The sequence below is a fragment of the Salvelinus sp. IW2-2015 genome, linkage group LG31 (assembly GCF_002910315.2).
Source record: "Salvelinus sp. IW2-2015 linkage group LG31, ASM291031v2, whole genome shotgun sequence".
NCBI classification, from domain to species: Eukaryota; Metazoa; Chordata; class Actinopteri; order Salmoniformes; family Salmonidae; genus Salvelinus; species Salvelinus sp. IW2-2015.
Window position 1 is genome coordinate 21,065,640 of NC_036870.1, and position 23,846 is coordinate 21,089,485.

At 41.6% G+C, this 23,846-nt stretch overlaps 1 protein-coding gene across 1 annotated transcript in view; it reads right to left on the reverse strand.

Annotated features, from left to right (window-relative positions):
• The window catches only part of LOC111955542 (uncharacterized), a 73,896-nt gene that overhangs the window by 37,835 nt on the left and 12,215 nt on the right, over positions 1 to 23,846 (reverse strand). The window contains exons 12-30 of the mRNA XM_070436452.1: positions 23,045 to 23,184; positions 22,522 to 22,653; positions 22,371 to 22,428; positions 22,017 to 22,094; positions 11,463 to 11,662; positions 11,099 to 11,192; positions 10,931 to 10,948; positions 10,744 to 10,809; positions 10,494 to 10,633; positions 10,208 to 10,327; positions 10,062 to 10,119; positions 9,649 to 9,687; positions 9,501 to 9,563; positions 8,371 to 8,519; positions 8,159 to 8,275; positions 7,972 to 8,020; positions 7,760 to 7,840; positions 6,883 to 7,656; positions 6,620 to 6,697 (exon numbers count right to left, since the gene is read on the reverse strand). Of these exons, the coding sequence (XP_070292553.1) occupies positions 6,620 to 6,697; positions 6,883 to 7,656; positions 7,760 to 7,840; positions 7,972 to 8,020; positions 8,159 to 8,275; positions 8,371 to 8,519; positions 9,501 to 9,563; positions 9,649 to 9,687; positions 10,062 to 10,119; positions 10,208 to 10,327; positions 10,494 to 10,633; positions 10,744 to 10,809; positions 10,931 to 10,948; positions 11,099 to 11,192; positions 11,463 to 11,662; positions 22,017 to 22,094; positions 22,371 to 22,428; positions 22,522 to 22,653; positions 23,045 to 23,184 (2,454 nt within the window). The remainder of the gene's footprint in view (positions 1 to 6,619; positions 6,698 to 6,882; positions 7,657 to 7,759; positions 7,841 to 7,971; positions 8,021 to 8,158; positions 8,276 to 8,370; positions 8,520 to 9,500; positions 9,564 to 9,648; positions 9,688 to 10,061; positions 10,120 to 10,207; positions 10,328 to 10,493; positions 10,634 to 10,743; positions 10,810 to 10,930; positions 10,949 to 11,098; positions 11,193 to 11,462; positions 11,663 to 22,016; positions 22,095 to 22,370; positions 22,429 to 22,521; positions 22,654 to 23,044; positions 23,185 to 23,846) is intronic.

Sequence of the window (23,846 nt, forward strand, 5' to 3'; positions counted from 1 at the left end):
TAACAGCCAATCACAGTTATAGAGAGGCCCTTTGAAACCTCAATATTCAAAGCAAGAAATTCCAACTGTTTACAAATAGTTTCAGACTTTGCCACACTTACATGGAATTTASATTTTACATATATAGCCACACCCCCACCTTTCTTAACCCGATCAGTGCGATAAACATTGTAACCACTTATACAAATATCCTTATCAAAAACAGAAATGCTGAGTCAGGTTTCAGAAAACACAATTACATCAGCATCAGTTGATTTGGCCCAAATCCTAACCCCATCAATTTTTGACAACAGGCTGCGTACATTTAAAGGAAAAATAAAATCAGAGGGGGTTTGGAGACATTGCATATCAGGGCCAGGGTTAGGTTGCACGTTACCTGATATCAACAACAGAAGAATAACTAGGCACCTCTGTTTAATAACCTTGCACAGCTTCTCTTTTTTAAGAGACCTACTGCAAGCGAATTCTACAAGTGAGTTTCCAGACAATACAAAACAGTCATTTAAAACCATTAGACTTTGGTAGTGACACAAATTCGTACTGTTCACATCATGCCCCAAATGCATCGGCACTTGGACGAGTGGACCGAGTAAAAAAGAGCGAGTTCCTGCAGACAAAATGTCTAATGGACGGGAGCACATTGTCAGATGTACTCACCCTGCGACAATGTTCGTTTTCTCCTGGAAGAGGTGGTCTTTACTGATATATCCTATAAACAAATGTAAACTACACCTTGGTTCTATTACTGCTCACACAATCTCTATTTGGTACAAAATTGAAAAACAATGTAAATGGGAATCAAAATGGCATGCTCATACACCAATATTTCACAATAATGCCTTGTGATCTGGAGGGTGGCTTTTTGCATCCCCGCAATGGCCCAAATGTGGAATCTGTACCCTTGCCGAAATCATGGACAGTAATGATTTGAATTTTACAACTCCCTTTTTCAATATTTACAATTTGGGTCAGCTATACTGGCCTATGGAGTCCCTTTGGAAACTCACCTACTGAACCATCCAATGATGGAGTTTATAAATACATTATTTTGGCTCCTGAAAGGACTGATCTCTATAATATATAAACAACTTTTGGAAAGCTCATATTCTGAGCTAGCCATTAAAAAAATATGGTCTACAGATCTAAGTGAATCATAACAACCCTTTAATTGGAACAGAATACTAAACAATATGACCCTGGCATCCCGTAATCCAAACCATCAATTTATAGATTTTTAAATTCGTTCAAAGACTGTATTAAATACCAAGGAAATGTTTTGGCCCACAACTCCCAACTTTATCCCCAAAATCAGTTAGGCACATTCTTTCAGACGATGAACTGCCCTGCAACTAAATGCTTTTGGGACAAAGTTACAAAATTAATTTACTATGTTACTAACATCTACTATGTTACTTAACAATGATAGCTCCTCAAATCTCTCAATTAATTAGAGACAATTACAGCTAATTTAAATCAGAGACTATCAAACATATGTTGGCTCTTAGATGGCAATTACTTCACTCTTCCAATTCACCTGCAGATACAGTTACTATTCCAAGTGATAAAGTTAGAATTAATCGACAGCGATAATGAATGGTACTAGCGAAGGAGCAATTGAGGCCTGGACAAATACACTTGACTTTGTAAAGAAATAATCTCAGCGAAAGCCCAACTCATACCAATAAACAACCTATAAAGCCCAACACATACATCCAAAACATATACAGTGCCTTCAGAAAGTATTCACACCCATTGACTTTGTCCACATTGTGGTGTTACAGCCTGAAATTAAAATGTATTAAATTGAGATTTTTTTGTCACTGACCTACACACAATAATACCCCATAATGTCCAAGTGGAATTATGTTTTTGGGGAAAAAATCTAATTAATTAAATACTGAAAAGCTGAAATGTACTGAGTCAAGAATTATTCAACCTCTTTGTTAAGCCTAAGTAAACAAGTCACAGTTGTTAATCAAGTTGCACGGACTCACTGTGTGCAATAGTGTTTAACATGATTTTGTACATTAACATGATCTCTGTACCCCACACAATTATCTATCTGTAAGGTCCCGCAGTTGCGCAGTGAATTTCAAACACAATCACAAAGAACAGGGAGGTTTCCCAATGGATGCCAGGAGAACGCTACCTGCCCCAATGCATAGTGCTAACTGTAAAGTCTGGTGGAGGAGGAATAATGGGTCGGGTAGGCCCCTTAGTTCCAGCGAAGAGAAATCTAAACGCTACAGCATACAATGACATTCTAGATGATTCTGTGCTTCCAACTTTGTGGCAACAGTTTGAGGAAGGCCGTTTCCTGTTTCAGCATGACAATGCCCCCGTGCACAAGTCGAGGTTCATACATAAATGGTTTGTCGAGATCGGTGTGGAAGAACTTGACTGGCCTGCACAGAGCACAACCCCATCGAACACATTTGGGATGAATTGGAACGCTGACCACGAGCCAGACCTAAATGGGAGGTGGTTGGACAGAGACATTTTGGATGGGTGGGGTTGGGGAAATGGGATGGGAGGTTGTGGGTGGGGGCTCACTCTAATTTATTTTCCTTTACATACTACATTTTATATTATTTTTTAACTCTGTAATATGATCACAATGATCAATACTTTATTCATGTACCTTTTCTCAAATGTTTGTTACTTTTGAGTGGCAGCCCACAGGTGAATATAAACTAAATCTGAAATATGATTTTCTATATTGTACCTGTAATCCACCACAATATATTTTTTAAAGACCCCCCCCAAAAAGTAATCACAAAACCCCCCGTCATGTCAAGATTATTTCTGCTCTAGACTAAGAGTATCTCTATACACTCAGAACATTTGTGCAGTTTTCATACAGGTTGACCCAGGCTGGGCTGGGTTCGCGCCCAGGATCTGTCGCAGCCGGCCGCAACCGGGAGATCCGTGGGGCGACGCACAATTGGCATAGCGTCGTCCGGGTTAGGGAGGGTTTGGCCGGTAGGGAGGGTTTGGCCGGTAGGGATATCCTTGTCTCAGTATGTAATTTTTTTTTTTAAATGTAATAAAATGTATTCACTCTACTGTAAGTCGCTCTGGATAAGAGCGTCTGCTAAATGACTAAAATGTAAATGTAAACATAAAAACATTAATCCACACAATATCAATTGCATACATCACATTCACACACTACAATGCTTTTGACCTGACAACGTTCTGTATTTGATTGCCTTGTTAGATTACAGATATGATACACAGATATGATCCCAATAACGCTATGCCAATAAAGTATCTAAAAGATGGAACACACAGGTTGCATCAGGCAGACTCAAACTAAGGTGATCCCTGGTTAAGGTCTGTAACTCTGCATGTTGACATCATCCTTCCCATCCTCTCATCTCTGTTTTCTTATGTTTCGTTCTTCTTTCGTCAGGACTCTTTATCCGCTCAGGTCAGAAGATGACTTCATGTTAGTAGATCCTTCACTGACGTCAACAATATCACTGCTTCTTCTACCTATTTCAGCAGGATATTCCTCTAGTCTGCTGTAGCCTCGGAAATCCAGGCTCCTAACAGTAGTTTGAGTGCCTGAGGAAGTAACGCCTCAGAGAAAATAGTCTGCAAGGTGGAGTTTGTTAAAGTCTAGATGGAAACTAGTGAAGGGTTCAGCCTATTAACATGAGAAGGGTCACAGCTGAGGTTTTAAGAAAAGGGAAGACTAAAACAAAGGTAAATTCAATCAGATAATTTTTTCAACTATCAAAACTGTCCGGACAGCCAAACTGAAGGAGGAGTGAATTTTGGCTTCCCTTTGACCCTTTGTCATATTTTGTACATGCTTACACAAAACTGGCTTACACAAACACGCATGCACGACTCCAACACCATCATTAAGTTTGCAGACGACACAGTGGTAGGCCTGATCAACGACGAGACAGCCTATAGGGAGGAGGTCAGAGACCTGGCCGGGTGGTGCCAGAATAATAATCTATCCCTCAACGTAACCAAGACTAAGGAGATGATCGTGGACTACAGGAAAAGGAGGACCGAGTACGCCCCCAATCTCATCGACGGGGCTGTAGTGGAGCAGGTTGAGAGCTTCAAGTTCCTTGGTGTCCACATCAACAACAAACTAGAATGGTCCAAAACACACCAAGACAGTCGTGAAGAGGGCACAACAAAGCCTATTCTCCCTCAGGAAACTAAAAAGATTTGGCATGGGTCCTGAGATCCTCAAAAGGTTCTACAGCTGCAACATCGAGAGCATCCTGACTAGTTGCATCACTGCCTGGTACGGCATTTGCTCGGCCTCTGACCGCAAGACACTACAGAGAGTAGTGCGTACGGCCCAGTACATCACTGGGGCTAAACTGCCTTCCATCCAGGAGCTCTACACCAGGCAGTGTCAGAGGAAGGCCCTGAAAATTGTCAAAGACCCCAGCCACAGACTGTTCTCTCTACTACCACATGGCAAGCGGTACCGGAGTGCCAAGTCTAGGACAAAAAGGCTTCTCAACAGTGTTTACCCCCAAGCCATGAGACTCCTGAACAGGTAATCAAATGGCTACCCGGACTATTTGCATTGTGTGCCCCCCCAACCCCCCTTTTTACGCTGCTGCTACTCTCGGTTTATCATATATGCATAGTCACTATAACTATACATTCATGTACATACTACCTCAATCATCCTGACTAACCGGTATCTGTATGTAACCTCGCTACTGTATATAGCCTGTCTTTTTACTGTTGTTTTATTTCTCTACCTACCCATTGTTCACCTAATACCTTTTTTGAACTATTGGTTAGAGCCTGTAATTAAGCATTTCACTGTAAGGTCTACACCTGTTGTATTCGGTGCACGTGACAAATAAAATTTCATTTGATAGATTGCATACCCACCGTTCTGTGCATAATAACTTATCAGCGCTAGCTATATCAACCAATCAAGTAACAATCTGGTATGGCAGCAGAGGGAGGATCTCTTAGGGACCTCCCCAGTTTTAAAAGTATAAAAAGGGCATGATAACTTAGATTTTGGAGAACATCTCCATATGCTGAAGTATGCTTTACAAATTGACAACAGTCTGCAAATCTGCAATATTTTGAAACTCCACTTTATATAGTTGACTTCATTTGCTACTTGAGTTGTCCCTCTCGGCACACTGCTTCCCACAAACAAGCCCCGCCCCGTCACTCAAGGAGCGCAGACTTGCAGTTCCAAGTTCGCTCTGCATGGTCATTGCATTGTCAATGCAACAGATGTTGGTGACAATGCTGCTTTCCACTTTGCTTCTTAATATAAACCCACATACACTCTATAATTACACTATTAGGCTAGTTTGTGCATTTTACCCTCTGTAAATATCTAGTTAGTCAGCATTTTATTAGCAAGTTGTGGCACAAGAATAGTCACTAAATGGTAATTGCTAGTTAGCCAAATACCCTGAGCCAGAGGAAACATAGCTAAGCTATCTAATACAGTCTGATACCACTGGTGCTGTAGGCCTAGATCAGCATGTTGTTTGTGCAACAGTATGCATGTTATTCATCAGAGAGAAATAGGCTAAGCATGAATATGTTACATGAATCAGAGACATTAGAGAAAAATGTAACATCTATTCGACGTCACTGACCAACCCTTTGGCTCCTCCCGTCACAATAACTCCTCCCTGGCTTAAAAACCCCCCCACAGTATTCAAAGTTCCCACTGCATTCCAACCAAAGAATTTGAATAATAATTATATTCCCATGATTCCAACAGTTCACCCAAGTGTTTTGACCTATATCACAAGTAAAATTGCAAATCACAATATTTGGTATAAAAAACAACAACATTCAATTAGATTTGCCCAAATCGTACAAGGAACAATGAAGGAAATATAATTTCTACTCAGAGCCAATAAAATACGAGTGTTGAATGCCACCGCCTCTGTGACCGTTCAAACTATAAATACAAACATCAACTCGACTTTCATTAGTCGAGTGAACGAGACAGGATTTTGGGAAGACTTGCCACGTCAGACTAAAGGCTTCCGCATGCTTCCCATCCGAAACTGGTCGGAACAGTTTGTGCATATATTACGACATTTTATGACGTATTCGGTTAGCAGTAAGGATTCTTCAATTAAATGTTTGTTCATGAACACTTTTCACTTGATAAATACTACACCAAACATCTTAGTTAGATGTAAAATTGGCACGACTAAGAGCTCATCGGACCTTCACATATCCACAAACTCCATCCCATTCACATTAGTAAACAGGCAGTGTCTTCACGCCTACACTAAGTGTGGTATTCAGACTTGAGATCACCACACATTTTCACACAAGTCTTCCATTGACCTCATTCTCAAACCTATTTTTTTTTATCAGTGACAATGAGCTCCAAACCCAGGTTGATCTGCTAACTGAATGGTGTGGGTGAGAGGCTAGGACCTCCACCAGATAATTTGCTCTCTGGCTAGTTCACCACAATACTCAGTCTGATAGCGTGTCATTGCTCATTATCTCTTCGTTGGATAGGACTGACTTGGATTTTGCTCATCTCAAATCAGCCCTGCTTAGGTCAAATAATACATCTGTTCAGCTAAACAATAATGTGTCAGAATACATTAAAACACACTGCAGAGATACTGACCAATCACAGCCTCTCGGTTCGGCTTCTTCAGGAAATCCCACAGATCAGTGGTTGGAGGGGAGATGGGGGGAGGAGTCACTAGAAGACAAACAGAGTCAACAATGCTGACTATGCCACTTACCTCGCACTCATTGCGACTATGCACAAACATACATAGCTAATTGTAACAGCAAACAAGGATCCAAATAGACACTGAAAACTCCCGACTACGCCACACACACACACACACTCACATGTATCACAAACTCAAAACATGAACACACCTTTAGTTTTTTCTTTCACAGTCTGAGTATAGGTCTTCTTTTCAGGTGTTTTACAAGTCTCTGGCTTTTTAGCATGCTTTCTTTTAGTCTCTCTATTGCTGGCTCTACTGGCCACTATACTAACAGCTCTACAGGTCTCTCTCTCAGTCTCCTTAACAGTCTCTGTACTGGTCGTTTTCCCAGTCTCTTTGCTGGTCTCATGGACTGTCATGTTTCTAGTCTTACTCCCTAACTTTTTGACAGTCTCTGTACTGGTCTCTTTTTTGTCAGTCTCTTTCTCAACATTTCTCTCCATCTCTTTCTCCTTGATTATCTTTTCTGCCTCATCTTTCCCTCTGCTCCTGCTGTCCTTTCTGGTTTCTTGACTAGCTTTTGTTATTGTGCCTCTGCCAGTGTCTTTACTGGTCTCTCTGCCAGTGTCTTTACTGGTCTCTCTGCCAGTGTCTTTACTGGTCTCTCTGCCAGTGTCTTTACTGGTCTCTCTGCCAGTGCCTTTACTGGGGTCACTGCCAGTGCCTTTACTGGGGTCACTGCCAGTGCCTTTACTGGGGTCACTGCCAGTGCCTTTACTGGGGTCACTGCAGGTTTCTTTGCCAATGCGTTTGTCCACTTCCACCCCAGTCTCCTGAGTCATTTGAATGGTTTCTGGGGTGTCCTCCCTGTCCATCTCGGTCTCATTGTCAGTCTCTTTCCTGGTCTGTTTCTCCTCTCCTACAGATGCAGGGGCAGGTTCTGGGGTAGTCTGGCTCTGGTCTCTGATCGAACTGGTGGGAACTAAGAAACAGCAACATCACCACCTTCATCACTGCCTCCAATGTTAAATGTCTAGTTGATGTGTTACCCTCTCCCTCCCACCTCTCCCTCCCCTCTAACTCACCCAGTTTCTTGCCAGGTGGTAGCAGGGGCATCAGTTCTCCCATGTTCAATCTCTTCTTGATCGCCTTCAAGATCACTAAGGCTACAGAATACAGAGTTAAACACTCACACTAACAAAGGTGACCAAACAAATGTAGACACACACACACACAACACACACACACAACACACACACACAACACACACACACAACACACACACACACACACACACCTCTCTCGTAGCTGACTGACTCCCTGATGTAGCGTTGCAACATCATGAACTTAAAGAGATAGAGGGAGAGAGCGAGGGAAGAGGGATGAGGACAATGCATCACTACAGGGTATAACTGTGCGTTTTTTGTGGTGGTTTGGAGTGTTTTACCTGGACACGTCTGGTGGAGTGTGTGTGTGTGTGATACCTGTAGACGCCCCATGGCATGTATTTTCTCAGCCTGTTGTGCCAGGTCCAGCAGTATTTCGCTCCTCCTCTCATCAGACTCCTCTACCTCTTTCACAGAGCCTGGATGGGCACGCTCCTACACACACACAGACTTGTATAAGAGGGCTGTTATAGGCTTTTTTGATGTTGTGTTGGAGCAACAAATTGGTAAATCTTTGTGTGTATATTTACCAGGAACGTGGTGACGTGTTCATAGCTGTGTATGTGAGCGATGCTGAGTCCGTCTGACAACTTCCTCTCACACAGCAAACACAGGAAACCCCAGCCTGGAGACGAGGCCCCGGCCCTAGTAACGCTGTACTGAACCAGGAACTGCAGACCTGAGAGAGAAATAAAAAAATAGAGTTATTGACCTGAACACAGAGGTGAGGGGTATTTCTGATGGGAACTACTTTTCTCTAGGGCTAACTGTGTATCTCTAACACGGGTAAAACATGCTTCCCCTTTGTTTTATGCTTAAATAGAGGGTATGTCATGGTCTTGTTAATGGCTAAGTAATTAAATAATAAATATGGTTTAAGACTTGTGATTAGAAAATCTCTTCCAATGGACAACTGGTTTCCATAATGTATTTACTATCTTTTTGGAACAGGATTTATTATGAACACTGTTGTTTGTATTCCATAGGTTTAGGACAAAAGAGACTCCCCTCTCTTTAACATATAAAAGGGTGTTTGAGATGTCGAAGTTATATGCTATGTGTATGCGTCTTTAAGTAGTCTCGAATAGTGTTTGTCGTTTGTTCTCGGTATCTTCATAACCATCAAGACTCAGATACCGAGAACAAAACGACAAACACTTGAATCCAATTGAAGATTTTCTTAACGGCCAGCCAGGAAGAGTAGTATAGAAGTAGCATACAAACTGAGTGTCCTCAACCTATGGAATCCATGCAATTAATACTAATACATCTAAGGGACAGAGCACCATATAAAAAGGTAAGGAAACTAAATGCATATGTAAACCACATATTCCCTTGGACACAGGATGTTCTAACACTGAAGTCATTCAGAGGACAGACTGTACTGTGCAGTATGTGAGTGGTCCAAGAGGATTCAGAGGCCTTATTGTTACATACATCAGTAACACAAAAAGTATACAGAGGCACAGATGGTAAAACGGATATTTCCACAAAGCTATAGTGGTTAATAGCCATCAGAGGGTAAGGTAAGAACCTCCACAATAAACACTTACTGTTTGTATAGCATTTGTGCTTCTGTATGTCCACTTTGTCTAATTTTTGTATGCCTGCTTTCTGTCTGCTACTCGTTCGATTCTGTTTTCATTTGGTCTGCACTCACCCAGCAAAGGAATCCTCCGGTCTTTGTTTTTCAGATGGGCGGAAAACGTCAGCGGCCTGTCAACTACAGGATAACACAGAAACATTCTTAGAGCCCTGATTGCTCCTCTTATGACACCAGAGAAACTTTATGATGAACGTCTACTAACCTTTTAGATAACGATGGAAGTTCTTGAGTCTCTTCATGGCTTGAGGATGAGAGTGAGACGAGCGCAAGAGAGAACAGACAGAGGACATGAATGCAGGGGGTGCTAGACTTTCGGCAGTTGATGATCCAGCCTACCTACGGAGGAAGAGACTGCGAGGTGCCCAATGAAGAGCATCGGGCCTATCTATCCGACTGACACTTCTCCCTCCCTGTACCGTCTACGCACCCTCCACTACAACTCTTAACTGCATCAACGCTATGAGCATCAACATTATAAGCTGTGGAAGACCAGCACCTAAGACTGAACCTGCCACAACCCTACATTTGTTTTTAAAAGTGTCTGAGATTCCCTTTGTAATGAAATGCGCTATATAAAATAAATCTATTCTTATTTTTAGTGGGGAGATGTCTTACCAGAGGAGTAGGAGGACATCTTAATGCTGTGGAAAACACTGTCAGGAATATCAAACACCTGGGGGAGAGAGGGCAAGAAAAGGCATGAGACCATAAACATTCACATCTCCAGAGCAACTTCCCCTTCTCCCCCCATACTTCCCTACCTTCAGTACATTTTCTCTCTCTCCTCGGACTCTCTCCTCCTCCCAGGCCAGAGTCTTCAGGACCTCCAGGCCCATCTCTGTCCCCCACCCGAATGGCAGACACTGCGGACTCTGGTACATCTGATACAGAGAGATAGGGCACCCACTTTCAACTAACTACAATGTATACAGACTTTAGAAAACATTCATAATGCTTCATAAGCACAACATAGATGTTTGAAAAATCATTTTGAAGCAGCCATAGCCATAAAGGGTGATATAAAAAGCAACACACATACACACTGACCAGAGTGCTTCGAAGGTGGAGTGTGGAGGTGAGGTGAGTCATGACGAGATTGGCGGGGATTATCTCCTGACAGGTGTGACACAGGTAGAAGGGCATTTTCCAACACTCAGTACTCACACACATCACCAACAGATAGACACCTAGGAAATGGAGTCCGTCAGAGTACAGTATGTATGGTAGCGCAACTGGGACAAAACAGCATAATAATATTAACATCTGATATTTTTCTGAAAAGAGGGCACCCCTTTACCAATAATTGGTTCGGTTCTTTCTGGGTTCCGGAGGTACTCATACAAGGTAAACGATGGGATGCAGGCTATACCAACGGCAGAGAGAAGGGAAGTAAGAATGTTGTCAGTGATCTTGATGGCCAGTAGAACTGGACAATGAGATGAACGTATTAAACATATACTTTTCATTGGAGTCAGAAAACTCACCTTTACTGTCCTCGTCCCCTGAGAAAGAAGAAAAAAAGAGAGAAAAAGTTAGTTAATCTAGTCACTCTTATGTTTTATAAACAATGTAACTCTCAAAAGATGTATGGTATGATGGGGAAACGATGCAGTAGTTGATTTTTTATGGTTGGTGGTCAACATCACTAGTACCTGGTCCAAAGATATCTCCTAGCATCTTCTTGTGTTCCCAGTGACGCACATGTAACTTGTACTGCGACACAGACTCACATACCACGTTGCAGTCCTGAAGTGGATACAGAGATGACAGGGATGCACACACACAATTGATGAGCCTCCTGTTCCTCAGAGTGTGTGGGAGAGGGTTTAAGTATTTCCAGATGTAGAGATGTAAAGTAAACATGTTGAGCAGCCACCATGCCAACATTACAGAGAGGAGGCATGTCACCAGTCCTGGAGCAGGACCTTTACATGGGATTAAGTACTGAAGGACACTTAACCCCAGGAAAATTAGAAATGGTGGCTACAGTGTGGTGTGAGGAACAGTATTCCTCACCTGACAGTGCAGTCGACAGGTCCCTCTCTGGCTAGTAGCTGTGGTAACAACTGGAGCAGTACTTGCTGTAGCTACAGTCTCAATAGCTGTAGGTGTGACATAGGTCTTCTCTGGGCTTGACTTGGTCTCCATAGGAACAGCCTCAGCAACGGTAGTCATGGTAACATCTTTGGTAATCTTTGACCCTTCTGAGAAAGGAACTAAAGAAGATCCAGACAGAGATCATCAGAGAGAGTTCCAGAGTCTCTGACTGGCACAACTCTAAACAGAGAGAAAGGGGGTAACACTTGATTTGGATAGTCCTGATTGGCCATCTGCAGAGCATCTAGATGGACTTACTATCAACAAACAATCTGTTGAAAAGCAACTGCTTGGTAAGGTTACAGTTAAGAATAAGGGTTAGGGCTAAGCGTTAAGTATACGGTTAGGATAAGGGTTAGCTGGACTATCCAAATAAAGTGTTACCGAAGTGGGAGAGGGGACATTGAGATCACTTGGCCAAACACCAACCACAGAGCAGAAGTAAGAACAGAGGGAGAGAGAGGATCAGGAGTCCTGCCAATCTGAAACAGTCACTTAAACTTGATTGAGGGCAATACCTTATTTTCTATATGGCATCATACTTTACTTTGACTATTCTACATCAGCACATTCCACTCTCCATAAACTCCTCCACCTGCCCCCTTCCAGATATGGAAACCACCTCATTCTGCTATACATGGCATGTCCTGTATAGGACCACTCCGATGACCTCTCTGCTCTAGCAAACCTGGGGTGCTTTAAGCCTCAGCCTTAAGTAAACCAGGTATTCAGGTAGGATGTGAGTGTGTTGTGTCTGGGAAGTCTTAAAGAGGAGTTGTACGGGCTGATTTCACCTCACTTTTAGCCAACTTTAGCCAATTAGCGTCAGTACTTGACTGAGGTGAGATCAGACCGCTACTCTTTAGGGAAAGGGAGATACCTAGTCAGTTGTCCAACAATGGATTCAACTGAAATGTGTCTTCCGCATTTAACCCAACCCCTCTGAATCAGAGGTGCCTTAAATCGACATCCACGTCTTCGGTGCACGAGGAACAGTGGGTTAACTGCCTCTCTCAGAATGACAGATTTTTACCTTGTCAGCTCGGGGATTCGATCCAGCAGCCTTCTGGTTACTGGCCCAACGCTCTAACCACTAACCGGAGCTTCCGATGTGCGACCGCAATAAAGTTAGAGGTTGAATATTCAGACTTGCAGATCTATTGGGGATAGTTAGGGACCATCAATCAATTACACAATGTACATGGGACAATATTTTCACACCTTTCAGTTCTAATGAAATTATTTCAATATTTGATTACTAATTTTTACAATTTACAGTTGGTGAGGTTTCTAAGTAAGCGAAATTTGGCGCTATCGAATTTGGAAAATATTGTCCCATTTACATTGTGTTAGTTATTGACGGTCCCCAACTAGACCAATAGAGCTGCATTTCTGTTGAATATCCAACGTTACCACGGTCGGTGTGAGCTCTGAGAGAAAACTTAAGCATTCACCCAGGGTTTATTCAATATTATAAACTGGGTTGTTCGAGCACTGAATGCTGATGATTGGCTGACAGCCGTGGTTTATCAGACCATAAACAACAAAATAAATATAAAATAATAATAAAACAAAATACAAAATATGTATTTTTCCTGCTCTAACTACGTTGGTAACCAGTTTATAATAGCAATAATGCACCTCGGGGGTTAGTAGTATATGACCAATATACCCCGGCTAAGGGCTGTATCCAGGCACTCCATGTTGCATTGTGCATAAGAACAACCCTTAGCCGTAGTATATTGGCCATATACACCACACTCCCTCGTGCCTTATTGCTTAAGTGACCTGCGCTGGACGCAGCCAGCATTGGACTCTCTTAGACACAATTACAGTTTAGCTTATATAGGCAGGGAACATCTGGTTTAGATTAGAGATCAACCGAATAAAATCGGCATGGCCGATTAATTAGGGCCAATTTCAAGTTTTCATAACAAAATCGGTAATCTGCATTTTTGGAGGCCGATTACATTGCATTCCATGAGGAAACTATGTGGCAGGCTGACCACCTGCTACGCAAGTGCAGCAAGGAGCCAAGGTAAGTTGCTAGCTTGCATTAAACTAATCTTATAAAAAAAACAATCAATCTTCACATAATCACTAGTTAACTACACATGGTTGATGATGTTACTAGGTTAACTAGCTTGTCCTGCGTTGCATATAATCAATACGGTGCCTGTTAATTTATCATTGAATCACAGCCTACTTCGCCAAACGGGGAATGATTTAACAAAAGCGCATTCGCTGAAAAAAAAAAAAAAGCTCAATCGTTGCACGAATGTACCTAACCATAAACATCAATGCCTTTCTTAAAAATCAATACACAGAAGTATATATTTTTAATCCTGCATATTTAGCTAAAAGAAATCCAGGTTAGCAGGCAATATTAACCAGGTGAAATTGTGTCACTTCTCTTGCATTCATTGCACGCAGAGTCAGGGTATATGCAACAGTTTGGGCCGCCTGGCTCGTTGCGAACTAATTTGACAGAATTTTACATAATTATGATATAACATTGAAGGTTTTGCAATGTAACAGCAATATTTAGACTTAGGGTTGCCACCCGTTTGATAAAATACTTGGAAAATTACATAATTAGTCATGCTATCCCATGTTTTACTGTTTAAAGAATTGTCTCGTTATATGCTAGAGTTTTTTCTAACTTAATACAAACTTGTCTTTGTGGGACTGGGTCATTAGACTGGGCGTATAGCTAAGGTCCACTTCGGTGCGACCGCAGCATGTGACATCCCGTGTGTTTACTATCTACAGAAAGTCACATGTATGGAAACTTGCAGAAAGGAGCACTATAGTGTTTTGCTGTTGTGAATGCAGTTAGCCCGAGGGCTCAACCATCTATCTTAAATCTGCACGGACAACGAATTGCCTTTTTACACACCATCTGCTGACTGCCACGTATACAAAAAGGCTGTGCTTCTCTATAAAAGCAGAGAACACTGTTCGTTGAGCTTTTTTTGCAAATCTTATAAGTGTTTGAAAGAATCTGCAGTCTCTCTTCCTATAGAATTGTTACCACACAAGTCATCAGCATCTGGCTATGACTAGCAATCCTCAGAGACGAGGTCTACCCCAAACTATTAAATAAAATGTCTTATTATATTCTGTCTCGGTTGTCATTCAGTTAACCTCTACTGCCTCAGAAACCCGGATCCGGGAGCACCCCCCACCCCCCACACACTGATTAGCATAGCTAGCATAGCTTCACAAGTAGATAGTAGCATCTAAATATCATTAAATCACAAGTCCAAGACACCAGATGAAAGATACAGATCTTGTGAATAAAGCCACCATTTCAGATTTTTWAAATGTTTTACAGGGAAGACAAAATATGTAAATCTATTAGCTAAACACGTTAGCAAAATACACCACTATTCTAACTCCATCAGTTTCTTACTCCTTCAGGTGCTATCACCAATTCGGCTCAACTAAGATATTGATAGCCACTAACCATGAAAAAACCTCTTCAGATGACAGTCTGATAACATATTCATGGTATAGGATAGTTTTTGTTAGAAAAAAGTGCATATCAGAGAAATCCACAGTTACAATTGCACCGACCATCACAAATCGACTAGAATTACTAATAGAGCAACGTGTATGACCAATTTACTCATCATAAAACATTTCATAAAAATAGACAAAGCATAGCAATGGAAAGACCCAGTTCTTGTGATTTCAGACCATATTTCAGATTTTCTAAGCGTTTTTCACGAAAACACAATAAATCGATAATTAGCATACCACATGTGCAAACGTTACCAGAGCATCGATTCCAGCCAAAGAGCGCTATAACGTAATCACCGCCAAAATATATTAATTTTTTCACTAACCTTCTCAGAATTCTTCGATGACACTCCTGTAAACATTTTACAACATACATATACAGTTTGTTCGAAAAGGTGCATATTTAGCCATAAAAACCGTGGTATACAATGGAAATAGTCACAACTCAAACCTCAAAATGAGGAACGTCAGCTTTCAGAGTGATCTAGTTTAATCGAAAGCTAATCATATACTTGACTAAAAAATACAAGGTTGACAAGAATCGAAAGACAATTAGTTCTTAATGCAACCGCTGATTTACATTTTTAAATTATCCTTACTTTTCAATACAGGGTTCGCCAAGTGAAGCTATACCAAACAAAATGGCGAAATATGCGTTTAAAATATTTCGACAGAAAAACGATTTATCATATTAAATATTGCTTACTTTGAGCGTTCTTCCATCAGATTCTTGGCAATGTATCCTTTCTATGTTATAAACGTCTTTTGGTCGATAGATGTCCTCTGTCCTCTCGAATATCTCACTAACGATCGAACGGGACCCAAAACGTGTCCAAACTTTCAGAGTGCACGACAAAGAAATTCCTCAAAACGCACTAAACGGATATAAATTGCTATAAAACGGTTCAAATTAACTACATTATGATGTTTTTAACAAACTATAACGACTGAAAACATGACCGGAGAAATATTGCTGGTTAGACAACGATTGGAACGAGGCAAGTCCGATGTCCTTCACGCTTCAGGCGCGCGACGAGAAAGGAGGTCATAACATTTTGGTCTTTTATAATGCTGTGATTGTCCAATCGATTCCATTCAAAACGTGATGACGTACAGACACCCAGAGAAGACGTAGGCAGTGTCGGTTTCTTCATAGCATTCACTGTCGCCTTAAAAACAGACTCCAGATCAGGGTAAAAATTTCTGAAATCTGAACCCTGTCATGAAAAGTGCTGTAGAATTGTTCTGTACCACTCAGAGACAAAATTCCAACTTCTATAGAAAACTAGAAGGTGTTTCTATCCAATAATAACAATAATATGCATATTGTACGATCAGAAAAAGCACGAGGCAGTTTAATTTGGAGACCCAAATATGTAAGGGAACAGCACCCCCTATAGTTCCAAGAGTTCAGTTAAGCCTGTACTCGATTGAACTATCATATGTATATGACTACTATAGATGCCACATAGGCAGCTTTCAATTGGAAAGTTATTTTGGAGCTGTTCCTCTTCTCGCCCAGTGAGCTAGTCAGGTAGTGTGTACGCACATTCGTCCAGAGCCACGTACCCTGAACCAGCTCACAGGAGATCCTGTGACAAGTACTCTGCAGGTAGTTAAACCTAAACCCTTATTTATGTTTCATAGTGCTTTTAGAGGCCACGTAAAGGGTTGAAAATACATTGAGGCCAACGTCAGGGGGAAACAAGTTATGAATACCATTAACAGAGACTAGTTAGATAACACCACGACTACCTTCTGCAAACCCAGCAAATTTTGCAGAACTTTGTTTACAAAGCACTCCAGTAACATCCAAAGATCCTGAATACACCCAGGTGTGAGAGACTAATAAACAGCTTCCATCCCCAGCCATCAGACTGTTAAACAGTCATCACTAGTCGGCATTCGCACGTACCCTGCCATGAACCTTAGACACTGCCATGACCCACCTACTAAATGCGACGATTATGATTTTCAACGCCGATACTGATACCGATATTTATTGGAGACCAAAAAAGCCGATACATCTGACATTTTGAAATGTATGACAATTACAACAATACTGAATGAACATTGTTTTAACTTAACATAATACATCAATAAAATCAATTTAGCCTCAAATAAAATAATGAAACATGTTCAATTTGGTTAAATAATGCAAAAACAAAGATTGGAAAGAAAGTAAAAGTGCAATATGTCCATGTAAGAAAGCTAACGTTTCAGTTCCTTGCTCAGAACATGAGAACATATGAAGCTGTGTTCCTTTTAACATGAGTCTTCAATATCCCAGTAAAAGTTTTAGTGTTTATTATTATAGGACTATTTCYCTCTATACCATTTGTATTTCATTAACCTTTGACTATTGGATGTTCTTATAGGCACTTTAGTATTGCCAGTGTAACAGTATAGCTTCCRTCCCTCTCCTCGCTCCTACCTGGGCTCGAACCAGGAACACATCGACAACAGCCACCCTCGAAGCAGCGTTACCCATGCAGAGCAAGGGGAACAACTACTCCAAGTCTGAGCGAGTGACGTATGAAACGCTATTAGSGCGCACCCCGCTAACTAGCTAGCCATTTCACATCGGTTACACCAGCCTAATCTCGGGAGTTGATAGGCTTGAAGCACAGCGAAGAGCTTCTAGCAAAACGCAGGAAAGTGCTGTTTGAATGAATGCTTACGAGCCTGCTGCTGCCTACCACCGCTCAGTCAGACAGACTTAGTTATAACATAATAACACACAGAAATACGTGACCATTAATATGGTCGAATCCGGAAACTATCATCTCGAAAACAAGACGTTTATTCTTTCAGTGAAATACCTTTCCGTATTTTATCTAACGGGTGGCATCCATAAGTCTAAATATTCCTGTTACATTGCACAACCTTCAATGTTATGTCATAATTACGTAAAATTCTGGCAAATTAGGCGGCACAAACTGTTGCATATACACTGACTCTGCGTGCAATGAACGCAAGAGAAGTGACACAATTTCACCTGGTTAATAGTGCCTGCTAACCTGGATTTCTTTTAGCTAAATATGCATGTTTAAAAATATATACTTCTGTGTATTGATTTTAAGAAAGGCATTGATGTTTATGGTTAGGTACACATTGGAGCAACGATACGCATCGATTATATGCAACGCAGGACACGCTAGATAAACTAGTAATATCATCAACCATGTGTAGTTAACTAGTGATTATCATTGATTGTTTTTTATAAGATAAGTTTAATGCTAGCTAGCAACTTACCCTGGCTTCTACTGCATTCGCGTAACAGGCAGGGTCCTCGTGGAGTGCAATGTAATCAGGTGGTTAGAGCATTGGACTAGTTAACTGTAAGGTTGCAAGATTGAATCCCCCGAGCTGACAAGGTAAAAATCTGTCGTTCTGCCCCTGAACGAGGCAGTTAACCCACCATTCCTAGGCCGTCATTGAAAATAAGAATGTGTTCTTAACGGACTTGCCTAGTTAAAGATTAAATAAAGGTGTAATTCTTTTATTTATTTATTTTAATCTGTGTTTAAAAATACCGATTTCCGATTGTTATGAAAACTTGAAATCGGCCCTAATTAAAATCGGCCATTACGATTAATCGGTCGACCTCTACCACCTACCACCCGGTACCCTGCCCTGAACCTTAGACTGCTGCTCTATGTACATAGTCATTGTACACTGGTCACTTTAACAAAATGTTTACGAACCGTTTAAACAGTGCATTCGGAAATTTTTCAGACCCAATGACTTTTTCCACATTTCGTTACAAAAAAAGTTTCTCAATCTACACACAATACCCCATAAAGACAAAGCAAAAACAGGTTTAGAAATTTTTGCAAGTGTATATATATATATATTTTTTTTAATTACATAAATATTCAGACCCTTTACTCAGTACTTTGTTGAAGCACCTATGGCAGCGATTACAGCCTCGAGTATTCTTGGCACAAGCTTGGCACACCTGTATTTTGGGAGTTTCTCCCATTCTTCTCTGCAGATCCTCTCAAGCTCTGTCAGGTTGGATGGGGAGCGTTGCTGCACAGCTATTTTCAGGTCTCTCCAGATGTTAGATCAGGTTCAACTCCAGGCTCTGGCTGGGCCACTCAAGGACATTCAAAGACTTGTCCAGAAACCACTTCTGTGTTGTCTTGGCTGTGTGCTTAAGGTCATTGTCCTATTGGAAGGTGAACCTTCGCCCCCATCTGAGGTCCTGAGCACTCTGGAGCAGGTTTTCACCAAGGATCTCTGTACTTTGAAAACCACCACTATGCTTAAAAATATGGAGAGTGGTACTCAGTAATGTGTTGTATTGGATTATCCCCAAACATAACACTTAGTAGTCAGGACAAAAAGTGAATTGCTTTGCCACATTTTTTGCAGTATTACTTTAGTACCTTGTTGCAAACAGAATGCATGTTTCAGAAAATGTTTTATCTGTACATGCTTCCTTCTTTTCACTCTCAATTAGGTTAGTATTGTAGAGTAACTATAATGTTGTTGATCCTTCCTCAAGTCTATCAAAGCCATTAAACTAACTGTTTTAAAGTCACCATTGGCATCATGATAAAAATCCCTGAGCGGTTTCTTCCTCTCCGTCAACAGCGTTAGAAAGGACGCCTGTATCTTTGTAGTGACTGGGTGTGTATTGATACACTATCAAAAGTGTAATTAATAGCTTCATCTCAAAGGGATATTCAACGTCTGCTTTTTTCAATTTTTACGCATCTAACAATAGCTGCCCTTCTTTGCGAGGCATTGGAAAACCTCCCTGGTCTTTGTGGTTGAATATGTGTTTAAAATTCACTGCTCAACTGAGGGACCTTACAGATAAATGTACATGTGGGGTACAGAGATGAGCTGGCAATTAAAAAAAAAAAAAAATGTAAACCCTATTATTGCACAGAGTCCATGGAACTTATTTGACTTGTAAAGTTAAGTGGGGCAGCAGGTAGCCTAGTGGTTGGGCCAGTAACCGAAAGGTTGCTAGATAGAATCCCAGAGCTGACAAGGTAAAGTTCTGCCCCTGAATAAGGCAGTTAACCCACTGTTCCTAGGCCTTCGTTGTAAATAAGAATTTATTCTTAACAGACTTGCCTAGTTAAATAAAAGGTTAAATATTTTTTCAAAAATTAAGCACATTTTTACTCCTGAACTTATTTAGGCTTGCATAACAAAAGGGTTTGAATACTTATTGACTCAAGACATTTCAGCTTCTCATTTAATTAAATTTGTAAAAGTTTCAAAAAACCTAATTCCACTTTAAAATTATGGGGTATTGTGTGTAGGCCAGTGACAAAATCAATTTAATATTTTTTTTTTTTAATTCAGGCTGTACAAAAATTGGGGAAAAGTCAAGGGGGTTCTGACGATTCTGTGCTTCTACCTTTTGAAAAAGGCATAGTTACACCTTTTATATTCATATACTACATGGCCAAAAGTATGTGGACAACCCTTCAAATTAGCGGATTAGGCTATTTCAGCCACCCCTGTTGCTGACAGCTGTATAAAACCGAGCACACAGCCATGCAATCGCCATAGACAAACATTGGCAGTATAATGGCCCGTACTGATGAGCTCAGTGACTTTCAACGTGGCACAGTTATAGGATGCCACCTTTCCAACAAGTCAGGTCATCAAATTTCTGCCCTGCTAGAGCTTCCCCAGTCAACTGCAAGTGTTGTTATTGTGAAGTGGAAATGTCTAGGAGCAACAACCGAAGTGGTAGGCCACACAAGCTCACAGAAATGGGACCACCGAGTGCTGAACCGCGTAAAAATCTTATGTCCTCGGTTGCAACACTCACTATCGAGTTTCAAACTGCCTCTGGTAGCAACGTCAGCACAAGAACTGTTTGTCGGGAGCATCATGAAATGGGTTTCCATGGCCAAGCAGATCACCATGCGCAATGCCAAGCGTCGGCTGGAGTGGTGTAAAGCTTGCCAGCATTGGACCCTGGAGCAGTGGAAACGCGTTCTCTGGAGATTATGAATCACGCTTCACCATCTGATAGTCCGATGGACGAATCTGGGTTTGGCGGATGCCAGGAGAACGCAACTTGCCCCAATGCATTGTGCCAACTGTAAAGTTTGGTGGGGATGAATAAAGGTCTGGGGCTAATTTATATGGTTCGGGCTAGGCCCCTTAGTTCCAGTGAAGGGAAATCTTAACGCTACAGCATACAAGCCTAAGGTCACCATGTGCAATGCCATGTGTAGGCTGGAGTGGTGTAAAGCTTGCCGCCATTGGATTTTAGACAATTCTGTGCTTCCGTTTTTTGCCAACAGTTTGTGGAAGGACCTTCCTGTTTTAGCATGACAATGCCCCATGCATAAAGCAAGATGCATAAAGAAATAGTTTGTTGAGATTGGTGTGGAAGAACTTGACTTGCCTGCACAGAGCCCTGACTTCAACCCCATCGAACACCTTTGGGATGAATTAGAATGGCAACTTTGAGCCAGGCATAATCGCCCAAAATCAGTGCCCGACCTCACTAATGCTTGTGGATGAATGGAAGCAAGTCCCCACAGCAACGTTCCAACATCTAGTGGAAAGCCTTCCCAGAAGAGAAGAGGCTGTTACAGCCGCAAAGAGGGGGGACGACTCATCCATATTAATGCAAATTCTTATTTACAAATGTTCGGCAAGCAGATGGCCAAAAGTATGTGGTCATGTAGTGTATACATTTATTTTCTGGACTCAGTCATTGCTCGTTCTGATAGGTCTTAAAATTTGTTGTTCTTTTTGTTTTATTTTTAGATTATGTGTGTACTGAATTGGACCTGCAATAACATCTGCAAAACTGTGTACGTGACCAATAAACTTTGATTTGAGGGTGACTGAGCAAGAGGCAGAAGTTATCCAAACAGAGGGAGGAATAGAAATGGAACAGAGTTCGAGATGTGCTTTTCAACAAGGCAGCATGTGAAACCATTCCTTCCCAGTACGTACCCAGTTTGTCTCCAGGTGTAATGCTGGTCTTAAGGCTGCCCTCATGATCTCTTCTAATGGTCTGCAACTTCCTCAGAGCTACACACATCAAACACATGTTAGTGTGTGTGTGTGTGTGTGTGTGTGTGAGATAGAGACCCTGCAGTGTGTACACACATTTGAGAATCAAAATATGTATGTATGATTTAAATTTTCTCAAAAGGTGTGGGTTGCTGAAACAGTTGCTGAAATAGCAGTTGGCTGGATTCAACTCCATGCTGCAGCAGTATACGTGTTCCGGAGGCAGAGGCTTAGACCTCTAGCCCACATCTATGAATTATTTTAAAGAGTGTGTTTGTATGCGTGTCTACTCACCCTCTGTGTAGACAGAAAACTCAACTGAGGAGAACACTGCTGGTTCCAACACAACTTGCTGTAACAAACAGACAGACCAGGTTATCAGTCAGAATGATTCAATTATTGGTTTGGGGGTGCAGTCAACAGATAGGGGTGTGGTATTGTTCACCTGTATCTCCTTATTGGCTGACTGACTGATGTCTTGCGCCTGATTGGCCAGGTCCAGGATCATGGAGATGAACCTGCAGCTGTACTCTTTATAACAGTCCTTCATCAGGAGGGTGGAGGGGTGACACACCTTCTACACATACAGAGATAGTCAAGAAATACCAGTAGAGGGTGTAACACACACGCCAGACTCACACTTGGAGAGGTAATGAGCGATGAAGTAGGTGATACACCACCTCACGGGTGTATCCTTCAAAAAGCATGTATGAAAAGAGATTGTGGTTAGCTAACGTCGAAGCTTGCTTGCAAGAGCTTGCCCTCTTCTGATTGGCTATTGTGCTTTCGCTTCTCTGCAATTTGCATAATATTGGAAATGCAGAACATTGGTTGCTTGCTCTCTTGTGGTCGACCTTTAAGTCGATATGCGTCTGTCCTCTTCTCCTTCCATTGAAAATGACTGGTTGCTGGTAGCAGATTATCTTACCAAGTGTGAGTCCCCGGATACACACAACACAGTTACTTACGAAGTACCAGTAGAGGTGGTCGAAGCTGAGTGTGTGTTGGATGACCCTCCGTGAGGGGACGGGAAGGCGACAGAGCTGACAGAGGTAGGATCTCCTTTGGCCATGCCCTTCACAGCAGTACTCCACCAGGTGCTGTAGACCTACAGGTCACAGGTAAAGGGTCAGAAGTTAGGGGGAGTCACTGACACACAGGTGCGTTCAACAAGGGAAATAGTTTGTGAATATTGGCTAACGTTAGCTAACAGTCGGAGAAGATACTGTACGGCGAACGTAAGTGTCTGTTTCGGGTCTAAACTACCACTAAAAATAATCAAGTGGCCATGTAGATTTTTAGCGAAGTAGTTGTCAGTTTGAATATTGTCGCTAAAAAGCAACAGTAATCCTTAGAAAATGTAGCTGTTTGATGTTTCACTGTAACATTTCAGAATGTCCATTCAAAAATCGTTCAACTGAAATTGTTACTCTGGCTACATGTTCACCCTCAAACAGAATTTTTTTTGAACTCGCCTCAGGTTTATGCTCTGACAAGTGAAAGGTTAAAGTTGATTTTGGTGGTCCCCACCATTGATTATGTTGTTATTAATTTGCTTACGTGCCATTGTACTTATGCTCACTGTATAGCTGAATATTGAGGCCTCTGTGTCTAGCTCTCTGCCAAAACCAGCAGCCCCACGTCTGTGAGAAAAGGTGAGAAAAGGGACTGTGGGTGATAGCGAGACAGCGTCTGTTTTTCTCTGAAACAAGGGCAGATTTGCATACCGCTGAGACAGGTTCTCAGAAACCTTGTGTTAAGAATAATTTG